Here is a 10,595-nt window from a genome sequence, read left to right as displayed (position 1 = left end):
CGCTAACATTTATGACAACTCTATTATCTCTATCTCTCTCTCTTCAAATACTATAATTCATTGTCCTTTTCATCGAATCCAAGACCTCAAAAAAAACAATTATTAATTTTCAACGATCAAGATCTCAAGAGTCAAATCCAACGGTCAGAAACAAGTGACTCTGGTACTGACACCACCTCTCATAATTCTCGTTAGTAGGACCTCTCTCACTCTCTCTTCTTCCTCTTTCTTCTCTCAACTGTGTCGGATCCGGGTCAAATCCGGGTCGGGTCAGATCGGGTCGGGTCTCTTATAAGAAGAGGAAAACCACTCACTCACTCTCTCTCTTTCACCCCCACGCACTCTTCTTTTTCTCTCTCTGACACATATCTTTTTCTCTCTCTATCTAACCATTTCTTTCTCTCTTTTCTGTTTTTGAAAGCCAAAGTGTCTCTCTTGGACAGTGATGGAACTGCTTCAAGAGATTTAATTTACTTACCCACGAGAGAAGCCAAGCCAAGTTGAAGAGGAAAGATTTGTTCTTTTGTCTTGTTTCTTTCATTTCTCTTCACAAAGATCTCAAAGAGAAGAACTTTTCATTTGGGTTTGCTTTCTCAATGCGTACTTGTACTAGTAGAGCTTGTGTTGTTGTTCATGGTTTGATGATGAGAAGAAACAGATTCTTGATTTGAAGAAATGGGGTTTGTTCTGTTTCTTGTGTTTAAGGGTTTTATGGATGGTTTGATTCAAAGCTTTCACTGAGTCTTATGGTGAGTGAGGATTTTTGGGGTTTGAACAAAGGAGATGGAGAAAGACGAGTTTGTACTTCCGGAGCTAAAGAGTTATAGCTACTGTAGTAGCTGGAAGTGAAGATTAATTTTATAGTTTGTACGGAAAATTAGGGTTTTCAAAAGTTTGGTTTTCAAATCATGAAGCTGTCAACATCTGGATTGGGTCAACAGGGTCATGAAGGTGACTTGTTTTTCTCTGATTTCATAGTTCTGTTTCTTGACAAGTTTTCTTAGTTCTTGTGTCTGTGTTTTCTAACAGGAGAGAAGTGTCTGAATTCTGAGCTATGGCATGCTTGTGCTGGACCATTAGTCTCTCTTCCATCATCTGGTAGTCGAGTTGTTTACTTTCCACAGGGTCACAGTGAACAGGTTCAAGCTTTTCTTTTGTGTTTTAAGATTGGTTTTTTTTTTCTTTGTGTGAAGTATGGAGCTTTATTTTTTTACTCTTGTTTATATTTGGGCATTTCCATTTAAATTGAAGTGTACTTGTAGGTAGCTGCTACAACTAATAAGGAAGTTGATGGTCACATACCCAATTACCCAAGCCTACCACCACAATTGATATGCCAGCTCCATAATGTTACAATGCATGTGCGTAGTTAGTTCCCTGTCCTTTTCCAACTTCAATTTTACTTTTGTAACTAGTTTTGGGATGATGTGCTTTGTAAGTATGGGTTTCGTTTCTACTTTTCAGGCAGATGTCGAGACGGATGAAGTCTATGCTCAAATGACACTTCAGCCATTGACACCGGTAGATACCATAACGGGTTTTTTTTCATTTAGTTGAGTCTGTGAATAAGTAACTTAAAGTTTTAGAATTGGTGTTGTTTATAGGAGGAGCAGAAGGAAACATTTGTACCGATTGAGTTGGGGATCCCGAGCAAGCAACCTAGCAATTATTTCTGTAAGACTCTCACAGCTAGTGATACTAGTACACATGGAGGGTTTTCTGTTCCTAGACGTGCTGCTGAGAAAGTTTTTCCTCCATTGGTATAATACTTTTTCTTTAGCTTACTTGCTATAAATTGTTATTGGCAATATATGTACTCGTTTTGATATCTTGTATCTTCCCTGTTGCAGGATTACACACTGCAGCCACCAGCTCAAGAACTGATTGCAAGGGATCTCCATGATGTTGAATGGAAGTTTAGGCATATCTTTCGGGGTAGGTTTCACCTTTCCTTGGTGTGAGTTGATGATCCCTTTAATAGCATAGATTTGTTCTATCTTGGTTGGTTACTACTTCGATGACATTCTTTTTAACTGTAGTCGCCAGTGTAAAAATGTCAACTGGTTTATTAAGTATGTCCTGAAGCAGCATTCTGCTGTTATTTTCACTACCCTTGTTTGGTTAAGTTATAGAAACTACGGACGCTCTGTGTTCTTGTCGTTGTCTGGAATTATTTACTTGTTCATATTAAGCCAGTTGATTTGAATCCTTCTTCTTGGTCTGAAAGCAATTACTTACATGGATTTGGTGTGATTATGCAGGACAGCCCAAACGGCATCTCCTAACTACTGGATGGAGTGTCTTTGTCAGTGCTAAGCGACTAGTAGCTGGAGATTCTGTCATTTTCATCAGGTTTAGTTCTTTTGTTGTACGTTCACTTTGTAAATTGTGATTATATTTGTAACCTTATTACTTGTTTCCAGGAATGAAAAGAATCAACTCTTTTTGGGAATACGTCATGCCACTCGGCCACAGACTATTGTACCATCATCTGTTTTATCTAGTGATAGCATGCATATTGGACTCCTTGCTGCTGCTGCACATGCTTCTGCAACTAATAGCTGTTTCACTGTTTTCTTTCATCCAAGGTTGGAAAATCTCTCCCACTTGCATCTTTTTTCATCTCTCGGTATATCCGATAATACATCCGGCTAATATTCTCTTCATGTTCAGGGCTAGCCAATCTGAGTTTGTGATACAACTTTCCAAGTACATTAAAGCCGTTTTTCACACGCGTATTTCAGTTGGGATGCGCTTTCGCATGCTCTTCGAGACAGAAGAGTCGAGTGTCCGCAGGTGATGATGCCACATATCTGGACATGCAATGTTGAAACTGAGAAAACTATATCATTATGTTACACATATTACTTTAACATGTTTTCTGACAGAGGCATGGGGAACTTTCCAGGTACATGGGTACTATAACTGGTATCAGTGATCTAGATTCTGTTCGTTGGCCAAACTCTCATTGGCGGTCTGTCAAGGTAATACTATTAAGCCTGTTACCTCATTTAGATTCCATGAAACGCCACAGGTTTCTGATAGTCCAATATTTCACTGAAATTCCATCAACATTGGCATTATTGGTGTAGGTTGGCTGGGATGAATCGACTGCAGGGGAGAGACAGCCAAGGGTTTCTTTATGGGAGATTGAGCCTCTTACTACCTTTCCTATGTATCCATCTCTGTTTCCTCTCAGACTAAAACGTCCATGGCATGCTGGCACATCATCATTACCTGGTATCCACCTTTTGGCTCTTCTCCTAACTGTTATTAACTAGTGTAGCAAGTTCCGGAAGTCTCTTACTGTCACTCAGATATCCAGTTTTTGTTTTGTTAACTTAGTTGCTAGTTCGGATAAATAAGAAATGTATTACGAGCTCTGAAGAGGGTCTTACTGTTATAATTTATTTACAAAGTGTAGTTACTCTTCTTAGCTATTTACTTAAACCATTATGATGTTACAGATGGAAGGGGTGATTTAGGAAGTGGTCTAACATGGCTAAGAGGAGGAGGTGGAGAGCAGCAAGGTTTGCTTCCTCTAAATTATCCATCTGTTGGTTTGTTTCCATGGATGCAACAAAGGCTGGATCTCACTCAAATGGGGACTGATAATAATCAGCAATACCAAGCAATGTTAGCTGCTGGATTGCAGAACATCGGCGGTGGAGATCCTCTTAGACAACAGTTTGTCCAGCTGCAAGAGCCTCACCAACAATATCTTCAACAGTCAGCTTCCCATAATCCTGATTTGATGCTTCAGCAGCAGCAGCATCAACAAGCGCGCCATCTCATGCATGCTCAATCCCAGATTATGAGTGAGAATCTTCCGCAGCAGAATATGCGACAAGAAGTTAGTAACCAACCAGCTGGACAGCAGCAGCTACAGCAAGCGGACCAAAATGCATATCTTAATGCTTTCAAAATGCAAAATGGCCATCTTCAACAGTGGCAGCATTCGGAGATGCCGTCACCTTCATTCATGAAGTCAGATTTTCCTGACTCAAGCAACAAATTTGCAACAACTGCTAGTCCAATGCAACAGAACTCTGCCTCTCCGGCTTCTGGAGATGGCAGCAATCTTTTGAATTTTTCTATAACCGGTCAGTCTGTACTGCCTGAGCAGTTAACAACAGAAGGTTGGTCTCCAAAAGCATCCAACACTTTTTCTGAACCGTTGTCACTTCCACAAGCCTATCCTGGGAAAAGTCTTGCTCTAGAACCTGGAAATCCCTCTCTTTTTGGTGTTGATCCTGACTCTGGACTCTTCCTCCCCAGTACGGTTCCTCGCTTTGCTTCCTCATCAGGAGATGCTGAAGCTTCCCCTATGTCACTAACAGATTCAGGATTTCAGAATTCCTTATTTGGCTGCATGCAAGACACTCATGAGTTATTGCATGGAGCTGGACAGATTAACCCGTCCACCCAAACCAAGAACTTTGTAAAGGTGTGCTGGTTGGTTCTGGGCTCACCAACTTCTCTGTGGCTCTGGTGTCTCTAAGAAAATACTGATATGCTTACAAATCCAAAAATGCAGGTTTATAAATCTGGTTCGGTTGGGCGTTCACTAGACATCTCCCGATTCAGCAGCTATCACGAGCTGCGAGAAGAGTTAGGGAAGATGTTTGCTATCGAAGGGTTGTTGGAAGACCCCCTTAGATCAGGCTGGCAGCTTGTATTCGTTGACAAGGAAAATGATATTCTTCTCCTTGGCGATGACCCGTGGGAGTAAGTAAAGTACTTTTCTTCTATTCATATACATTGATTTAAATTTGTGATAGATCTTGAAAAGCTTGTGGCATGCAGGTCATTTGTGAATAACGTTTGGTACATAAAGATACTATCGCCGGAAGATGTGCAGCAAATGGGAGATCATGGTGAAGGCAGTGGTGGGTCATTCCCGCAAAACCCGACCCATCTCTAGAAGCTGTTTGGGTGTAGATCCTATATCCTGCTACATTGCGGGAGCCTTTGTTTTCGTTTGAAGACACTTCCACTGATCTTTATATGCCATTCGTTCGCATCTCTCTCATTTTGACGTTTTTAGAAAGAAACATAATCATATTTGTGAAGTATGGGTCCTGAAACTTTTGGGCGTACTTTAGCTTGTATTAGACAGACACTCTCGTCATAAACATAAGAACCTTTATTAGTTGTCTCAGGTAACTAAACTTTTCTAGTATTTTGTTCCTCTTCTTCTCGTATAACAACACTTTTTTTTTGGTTGAACTCGTATAACAACACTTGTGAGACCATAAGGTGTGAAACCAAACCAGCCAAATCATTAAAACACAAACCATTAATCACAAATGTTACCATAAATGCAATGACATAGAACACGAAAGACAAAAGAATGTTGGAAAAACTTACATAGAAGAATGACATAAATGAAGTACCAATAATTCATTTTCTCCCTTTCTTTTTGATCCAAAGATTACTTAAACGTGCACACACATCAGACTTGTCAACCTTGAGCAAAGCATCATTCATGGCATCTCTCAATCTCTTATCATCTTTAGCATCATAGAAGCATTTACGTCTCTTCGAGTCCCTTACAAGTTTCGCCCAAATTGAACCACTCCGAGCTAGTGTTGTCTCATTTCCAATCACCCATAAACAGTGTCTAGCTCGAGTGAGCGCCACGTTGGCTCTTTGACGGTTACTGAGAAATCCAACCTTCCTGTTACAGTTACTTCTAACGGTGGAGATGATGATAACATCTTCTTCACCACCTTGAAACCCATCTACCGACCGAACATTCAATGTGAAAAGCTCACCTGATAAGGAACTGTACTTATCTATGATTCTGTCTTGGATTGCTCTCACTTGTCCTTTATAAGGTGTAATCACTCCAACACTCATATTAATCTTTCTTTCACTTGAAACTGTTTCATAATTAAGCAAAATTAATTAAAAAGAACAATGCAACAGCCTAATATATACTGATATAGAATTAAAGATGGAAAGATTATACCTTTGAAAAGATTTGATAGGATTTCAGAAATCACAGCAACTTCAACCATGTTCTTGGGACTATGCCCATCACCAAACTCTTCTTTTCCATGACCTACATTGATAAACGAGAAGGAGCCAAACATGTTTCCTTGAAGATATCGCTTTTCGTAAATGCTTTCTTGAACATTAGCAGCATCTTTGATTCTCCCACCATAGAACTCTTTATTAGGGAAACTAATAATCGAAGGGTGCATTCGATATTGAACATCAAGCAAGTGTTTGCTATGACCAAGTGTAACCAATCTCTCAAACAAGCTTCTTCCGAATTTCGCCTTTTCGCATTCATCGTTATGAACCATTGCAGGTAACTGAAACTCATCTCCTAGTAGAACAGCATGACGCAGTCCCTGAAGTTGCAATGCAGCAACTGATTCACATTCCTTAAGCTGAGCCGCCTCGTCAACCACAAGAAATTCTACATTTCCTGTCCTTTCACCATTCATTTCTGCAGCACCTGAGGCTGTACAGAAGATTATATCCGCGTTTTGTAGACAGAATTTCCTAATATCTTCTTCATTTTCAAACAATTCTGGAACCTTAAATCGTTTCGGTATCAAACTTAAAGCTTGAATGCAATCAACACTGATGATTCTTTTGAAACTTCCCTTCTTGGAATCAAACGTAGAAGAATTCTCTTGCAAGAAATATCTAACACGGTGAAGAGCTTGGCGAGCTTCTATCATTTTCTTCACATCATTAGACGAGATCAAAGACTTAGGCAGATGGGTGCACAAATCAACCATATCTTTCTCCAATCCTTCACTTAAGCCATTAAACTTCTTCTTTACAAACTCTCCAAATGTTGGAATGTTTACAACTTCTTCCTTCTTCTTTTCAGATTCTTCCTTCATGTTTTCAAGTTCTTCCTTCTTCTTTTCAACTTTTTCCTTCTTCTTCTCCTTCTTTTTTAATCCGCGTACATATTCCTTGAACTCGGCCTCTGTGTTTTCAAGAAAATGTATCACTGACTCAAATCTCTGCTTCCATCCATAAGGTGACAAAAACAGTTTCTGAAAACTACTGATGCGATGATCAAGAAACACATTGCGAAGATCATCATCATTTTTGATCCCCATTCTGTTGTGGTTACCAGCTAAAACAATATTCCCCAATCCATAACTAGCATGTTCTGAAGAAGTCTTCGATAAAGCCAATAGCCTCGATGTTACTTCTACAACAGCTGTGTTTGTAGGAGCACACACAACTGTTTTGCACCGTAGTTTGAGAAGGGCAGAGAGAAGAGTCGAAACCATCTTTGTTTTGCCTGTTCCAGGAGGTCCCCATATCAGTTTCACACTGTTCTTATGTTTACTGTTTCTAGTCTCAAGGCAGCTCAAGATTGCAGATTTTTGGGAAGAGTTCAAGTTCGTTGAACGGATTATATCCAAAACATTTTGTCCCAAATTCCTAGACGAAACAGTTTGTTTGATACCCTGAAATATAACAAATTCACAATTGATAAACAAAAACTTTCTGGTGGATCCATGAACTAAAGGGATTACGTTCGAGCTAGACTTGATAGACATCCAGAGACAGTAGTTATATGGTTTGATATGAATCATTTAAAATCAAGAGAAGCAAGACCATTTCTTATATACATACCGCTGTATTTGGCTGAAGAATACTCTGGATGAAATCAAAGTTGGGAGCTTCATGGTGCAAAGCATTCCATATACGATTGTTTGTAGTTGAATTCATGAGGAAAACACCGAAACCAAGTGAAACTTTCTCATCATGGGACATTAATCTAGACAAAATAACAGAGATATTTGGATGCCTTTCTCTTTTTTCGTCCCAGATTTTGGGATGATTATCCACAGAAACATAGGCAAGAAGCAACGGGTTCAAGTCACGGAAACTTCTTGGTTTTGTTTTCGTGAGAGCAATGAGATCTCCACAATGTGGCTGGTACTTTGCATCATTCTCTCCATCCATTAGTTTTAGAGTGTGTAGAAAATTGTTGCAGCTTCCACTGGATTCATGTGTACTTTTCTCCAAGGAACTTATTTTAAAGAGAGGAGCTTTCGATATAGATTTGAAGCTTGAGCATAACGCGGTTCTCATTTCCTCAAGTAGGTGAGGAACAAAACACTTGAAGTATTCATCAGTGGAACTAAACCTGTCTGGTATTGTCTTTATCTGTTACAAAAATAGACTATCCAATTTAAGTACCAAATAAGATGTCATCCAAGGAAAGAAGGGTTAAAAGAAATGAAAAACCTTTTGCTTGTAGAGATCTTTGTTGAGAATATCTTTGATAGACCAAGAAAAGATTCTATCAAGTAGACCTGTTTTCTCCTTTTTGTCCATGATCTTTGAAGTTTACTAACTTTCTTTCTTGCGATATTATGACAAAGAACAAGCCAAAGATTGGTACATAAAAACAAGAGTGAAAAGCCGAGTGAGTTGCTCGGTCTATGTAAGGAAGAAGTCGAAAGGTCTAGCTAGAATTCGAAGAGTTTTTCTTTCTTTTTTTCCTAGTTTCACCAATTTACATAAAATGTCACTTTTTAAAAACAAAAAAAAAAAATGAAAAAATACGAATTGTCTTCTGTATGCTATTAGTCTAATGTTGGTCTCGCTTCTTATTGTTGCTAACCGGGCAGGGGATTAACCGGCCGGTTTATGAGTAAGATGATGGTTCAAGTTCAATGGATCAATTTCTCTCTCAATCAAACTCACTGAAACGAAGTGGTTTATAAGAAAATTTATCTCTAGCGCTTGTCTCTCTATCTATCGTATTGGCTGGTTTCTTCTGCAACTTTTTCCCAGACGTTTCCTAGTTTCTCTACATCCAATTCAAGAACACAACTCTTTCTTTTTACATTCTGGACTCTATTCGATCACTACCAAATTTATAAATTATTATTCCTATTCATTTGCCTAGAAGAATGACATCTTATTATTTTACTTTTTCAAATTCTTCACTTGAAATCTCACTAAGAATGGAAATTATGGAAGCAAACACTTTATGCTTAACCTTAACAATCTCCTTAGCATTCTTACTCATTCTACACAGACAAACTTTTATTGGCAACAAGGAAAGGCTTAACCTTCTAATGGTAATGTGCTGCATAGTGATAGCGTACCTGGTTAACAACAAAACCCTTCATGTTCCTGAAGTCTGCACGCCTTTTTCTGTCCAACCTCTCAACCCCAGATCAGTTGTTTTTCTGCAGTGATAGAAATTTACCCAGAGCACAACCAAAAAATGCATATCATGCTGCTGTTGGTTACATCAGCACAAGTTGTGATATGCGCAGGGTTTTATTACTGAATACCTTGACCCGCTCATACTCTGTGATGGCAACGGTTTTTGCTTCCTCAGATCCTTGATTTGTCACCACCAAATACCTTTGATGATGCACCCTCTGCAAATGCGCCTTGGACAGCCATCATCATGTCAAGGTACTCATGGAGTCTGTCCTGAAATGAACAATTCAAATCAAAGAACAGCTCTTAGGGAAGCTTACAGTCCAGCAAAATCTCCATATATAAGCCGACAGTTCACTAGTCTATAATAAGGATGCACGCTAAGCATGAGGAGATTTTAGAAATCAAAGAAAACAACATTTCATTTGATTCAGAGTAATGATGCAACTGTATGTTTTCGTAGTTCAATAGATATTTACCAAATGTTTGACAGTCTGGGAATTCAACTCTATAAAATCTGCTTGCTTTTACAGCCGCAGTGGCTAAATTCTTGATTTCATTAGCACGAGTTCTTTGGGCGTTGGAAACAGCTTCTTCGTTCTCCAACTTAGTCAGCTTAATAAAAATGCTAATCCTAGTTCATGTCTTGCTGTGCCTTCACGGGATTCTGTCTACAGAAGAATCCGCAAAAAGGTTTGTTCCTAGCAGTATACTAGTATGTACTAACAGAATGATGCATAATTCAAGTAACAAGGATGAAATTTTACCTGTTGTGAGGCATTGATATTTGTTGCTCAACATCATGCATCTTCTCCATCTTTTCCAAAAAATTCTTTATCTTCTTTTACAACTGGTGGTTTATCAGCTCCTTGAATAATCTCAGCATATCCCTACCTCCTCTGGCAGGCTGAACTACCTCATGCACTGGCACGGCAGAGGCTCTGCCGTCACCAAACAACTGTTTCGGAAGCTTCACCACGCCATCCAACATCCTAGAGGCCACATTAGTGCCCATTGGTAGTGGCAACTTCCCTTGCACCTGAAGAAACACTTTCCACTCTTCACTGTTCCTAATAACAGGGTGTGCATATAGCCTGCGCGAGTATTTCTCCAATACAACTCTTCTCTGCTCCAAAAACTCTTGTTTCTGTCAACTCTGAAGAGAGATGGAGACGCAACAGGAGGACCAAGACTGGTTCTTGGGGTTCTAGAGAGTTTCATTGCATCTAGCAAACAATCATACGGTGCAAATCACATCTTTGAAGCACTGAAATTATGGAGCACGGCAGATACAGCATGTAAAACAGCCATGGCGCAAGAAAGAGTCCTCCGTGACTTTCTCCAGAGCTGTGAATCTAAAAGAGAAAGCTACTGGAAACTCTCAAGCAACAAATGTCCCATGTTTGATCTTTAATCATAATAACACT

General features: G+C 39.4%; 2 protein-coding genes across 2 annotated transcripts; one reads left to right on the top strand and one right to left on the bottom strand.

Annotated features, from left to right (window-relative positions):
• Nucleotides 1-229: 229 nt before the first annotated feature.
• On the top strand, nucleotides 230-5,190 carry LOC9304575 (auxin response factor 8). The gene is made up of 14 exons (XM_021017414.1): nucleotides 230-951; nucleotides 1,030-1,139; nucleotides 1,263-1,361; nucleotides 1,465-1,521; nucleotides 1,605-1,760; nucleotides 1,851-1,935; nucleotides 2,262-2,352; nucleotides 2,424-2,588; nucleotides 2,674-2,796; nucleotides 2,909-2,984; nucleotides 3,093-3,240; nucleotides 3,468-4,447; nucleotides 4,538-4,728; nucleotides 4,807-5,190. Exons 1-14 carry the CDS (start codon nucleotides 909-911, stop codon nucleotides 4,922-4,924), a joined length of 2,442 nt encoding a protein of 813 aa, XP_020873073.1. The 5' UTR covers nucleotides 230-908; the 3' UTR covers nucleotides 4,925-5,190.
• A 91-nt stretch (nucleotides 5,191-5,281) lies between these two features.
• LOC9304574 (helicase sen1) lies at nucleotides 5,282-10,562 on the bottom strand. The gene is made up of 7 exons (XM_021017413.1): nucleotides 9,648-10,562; nucleotides 9,297-9,441; nucleotides 9,105-9,188; nucleotides 8,236-8,348; nucleotides 7,618-8,154; nucleotides 5,975-7,448; nucleotides 5,282-5,885 (listed from the first exon to the last, which is right to left on the bottom strand). The coding sequence occupies exons 4-7, from the start codon at nucleotides 8,323-8,325 to the stop codon at nucleotides 5,404-5,406; spliced, it is 2,583 nt and encodes an 860-aa protein (XP_020873072.1). The 5' UTR covers nucleotides 8,326-8,348; nucleotides 9,105-9,188; nucleotides 9,297-9,441; nucleotides 9,648-10,562; the 3' UTR covers nucleotides 5,282-5,403.
• Nucleotides 10,563-10,595: the final 33 nt, after the last annotated feature.

Source organism: Arabidopsis lyrata (genome assembly GCF_000004255.2).
Source record: "Arabidopsis lyrata subsp. lyrata unplaced genomic scaffold ARALYscaffold_7, whole genome shotgun sequence".
In the NCBI taxonomy this organism is placed as follows: Eukaryota; Viridiplantae; Streptophyta; class Magnoliopsida; order Brassicales; family Brassicaceae; genus Arabidopsis; species Arabidopsis lyrata.
This window is presented reverse-complemented; position numbering and strand designations above follow the sequence as displayed.

Excerpts from the sequence above, each read along its gene's own strand:
- LOC9304575 (XM_021017414.1), top strand. The coding sequence starts at position 909 with ATGAAGCTGTCAACATCTGGATTGGGTCAACAGGGTCATGAAG. Across the intron at positions 1,936-2,261 it reads GTTTAGGCATATCTTTCGGG|GACAGCCCAAACGGCATCTC; the intron begins GTAGGTTTCACC and ends GTGATTATGCAG. Across the intron at positions 4,729-4,806 it reads CTTGGCGATGACCCGTGGGA|GTCATTTGTGAATAACGTTT; the intron begins GTAAGTAAAGTA and ends TGTGGCATGCAG.
- LOC9304574 (XM_021017413.1), bottom strand. The coding sequence starts at position 8,325 with ATGGACAAAAAGGAGAAAACAGGTCTACTTGATAGAATCTTTTCTTGG. Across the intron at positions 7,449-7,617 it reads TTCTTCAGCCAAATACAGCG|GGTATCAAACAAACTGTTTC; the intron begins GTATGTATATAA and ends GTTATATTTCAG. Across the intron at positions 5,886-5,974 it reads CCTATCAAATCTTTTCAAAG|TTTCAAGTGAAAGAAAGATT; the intron begins GTATAATCTTTC and ends ATTATGAAACAG.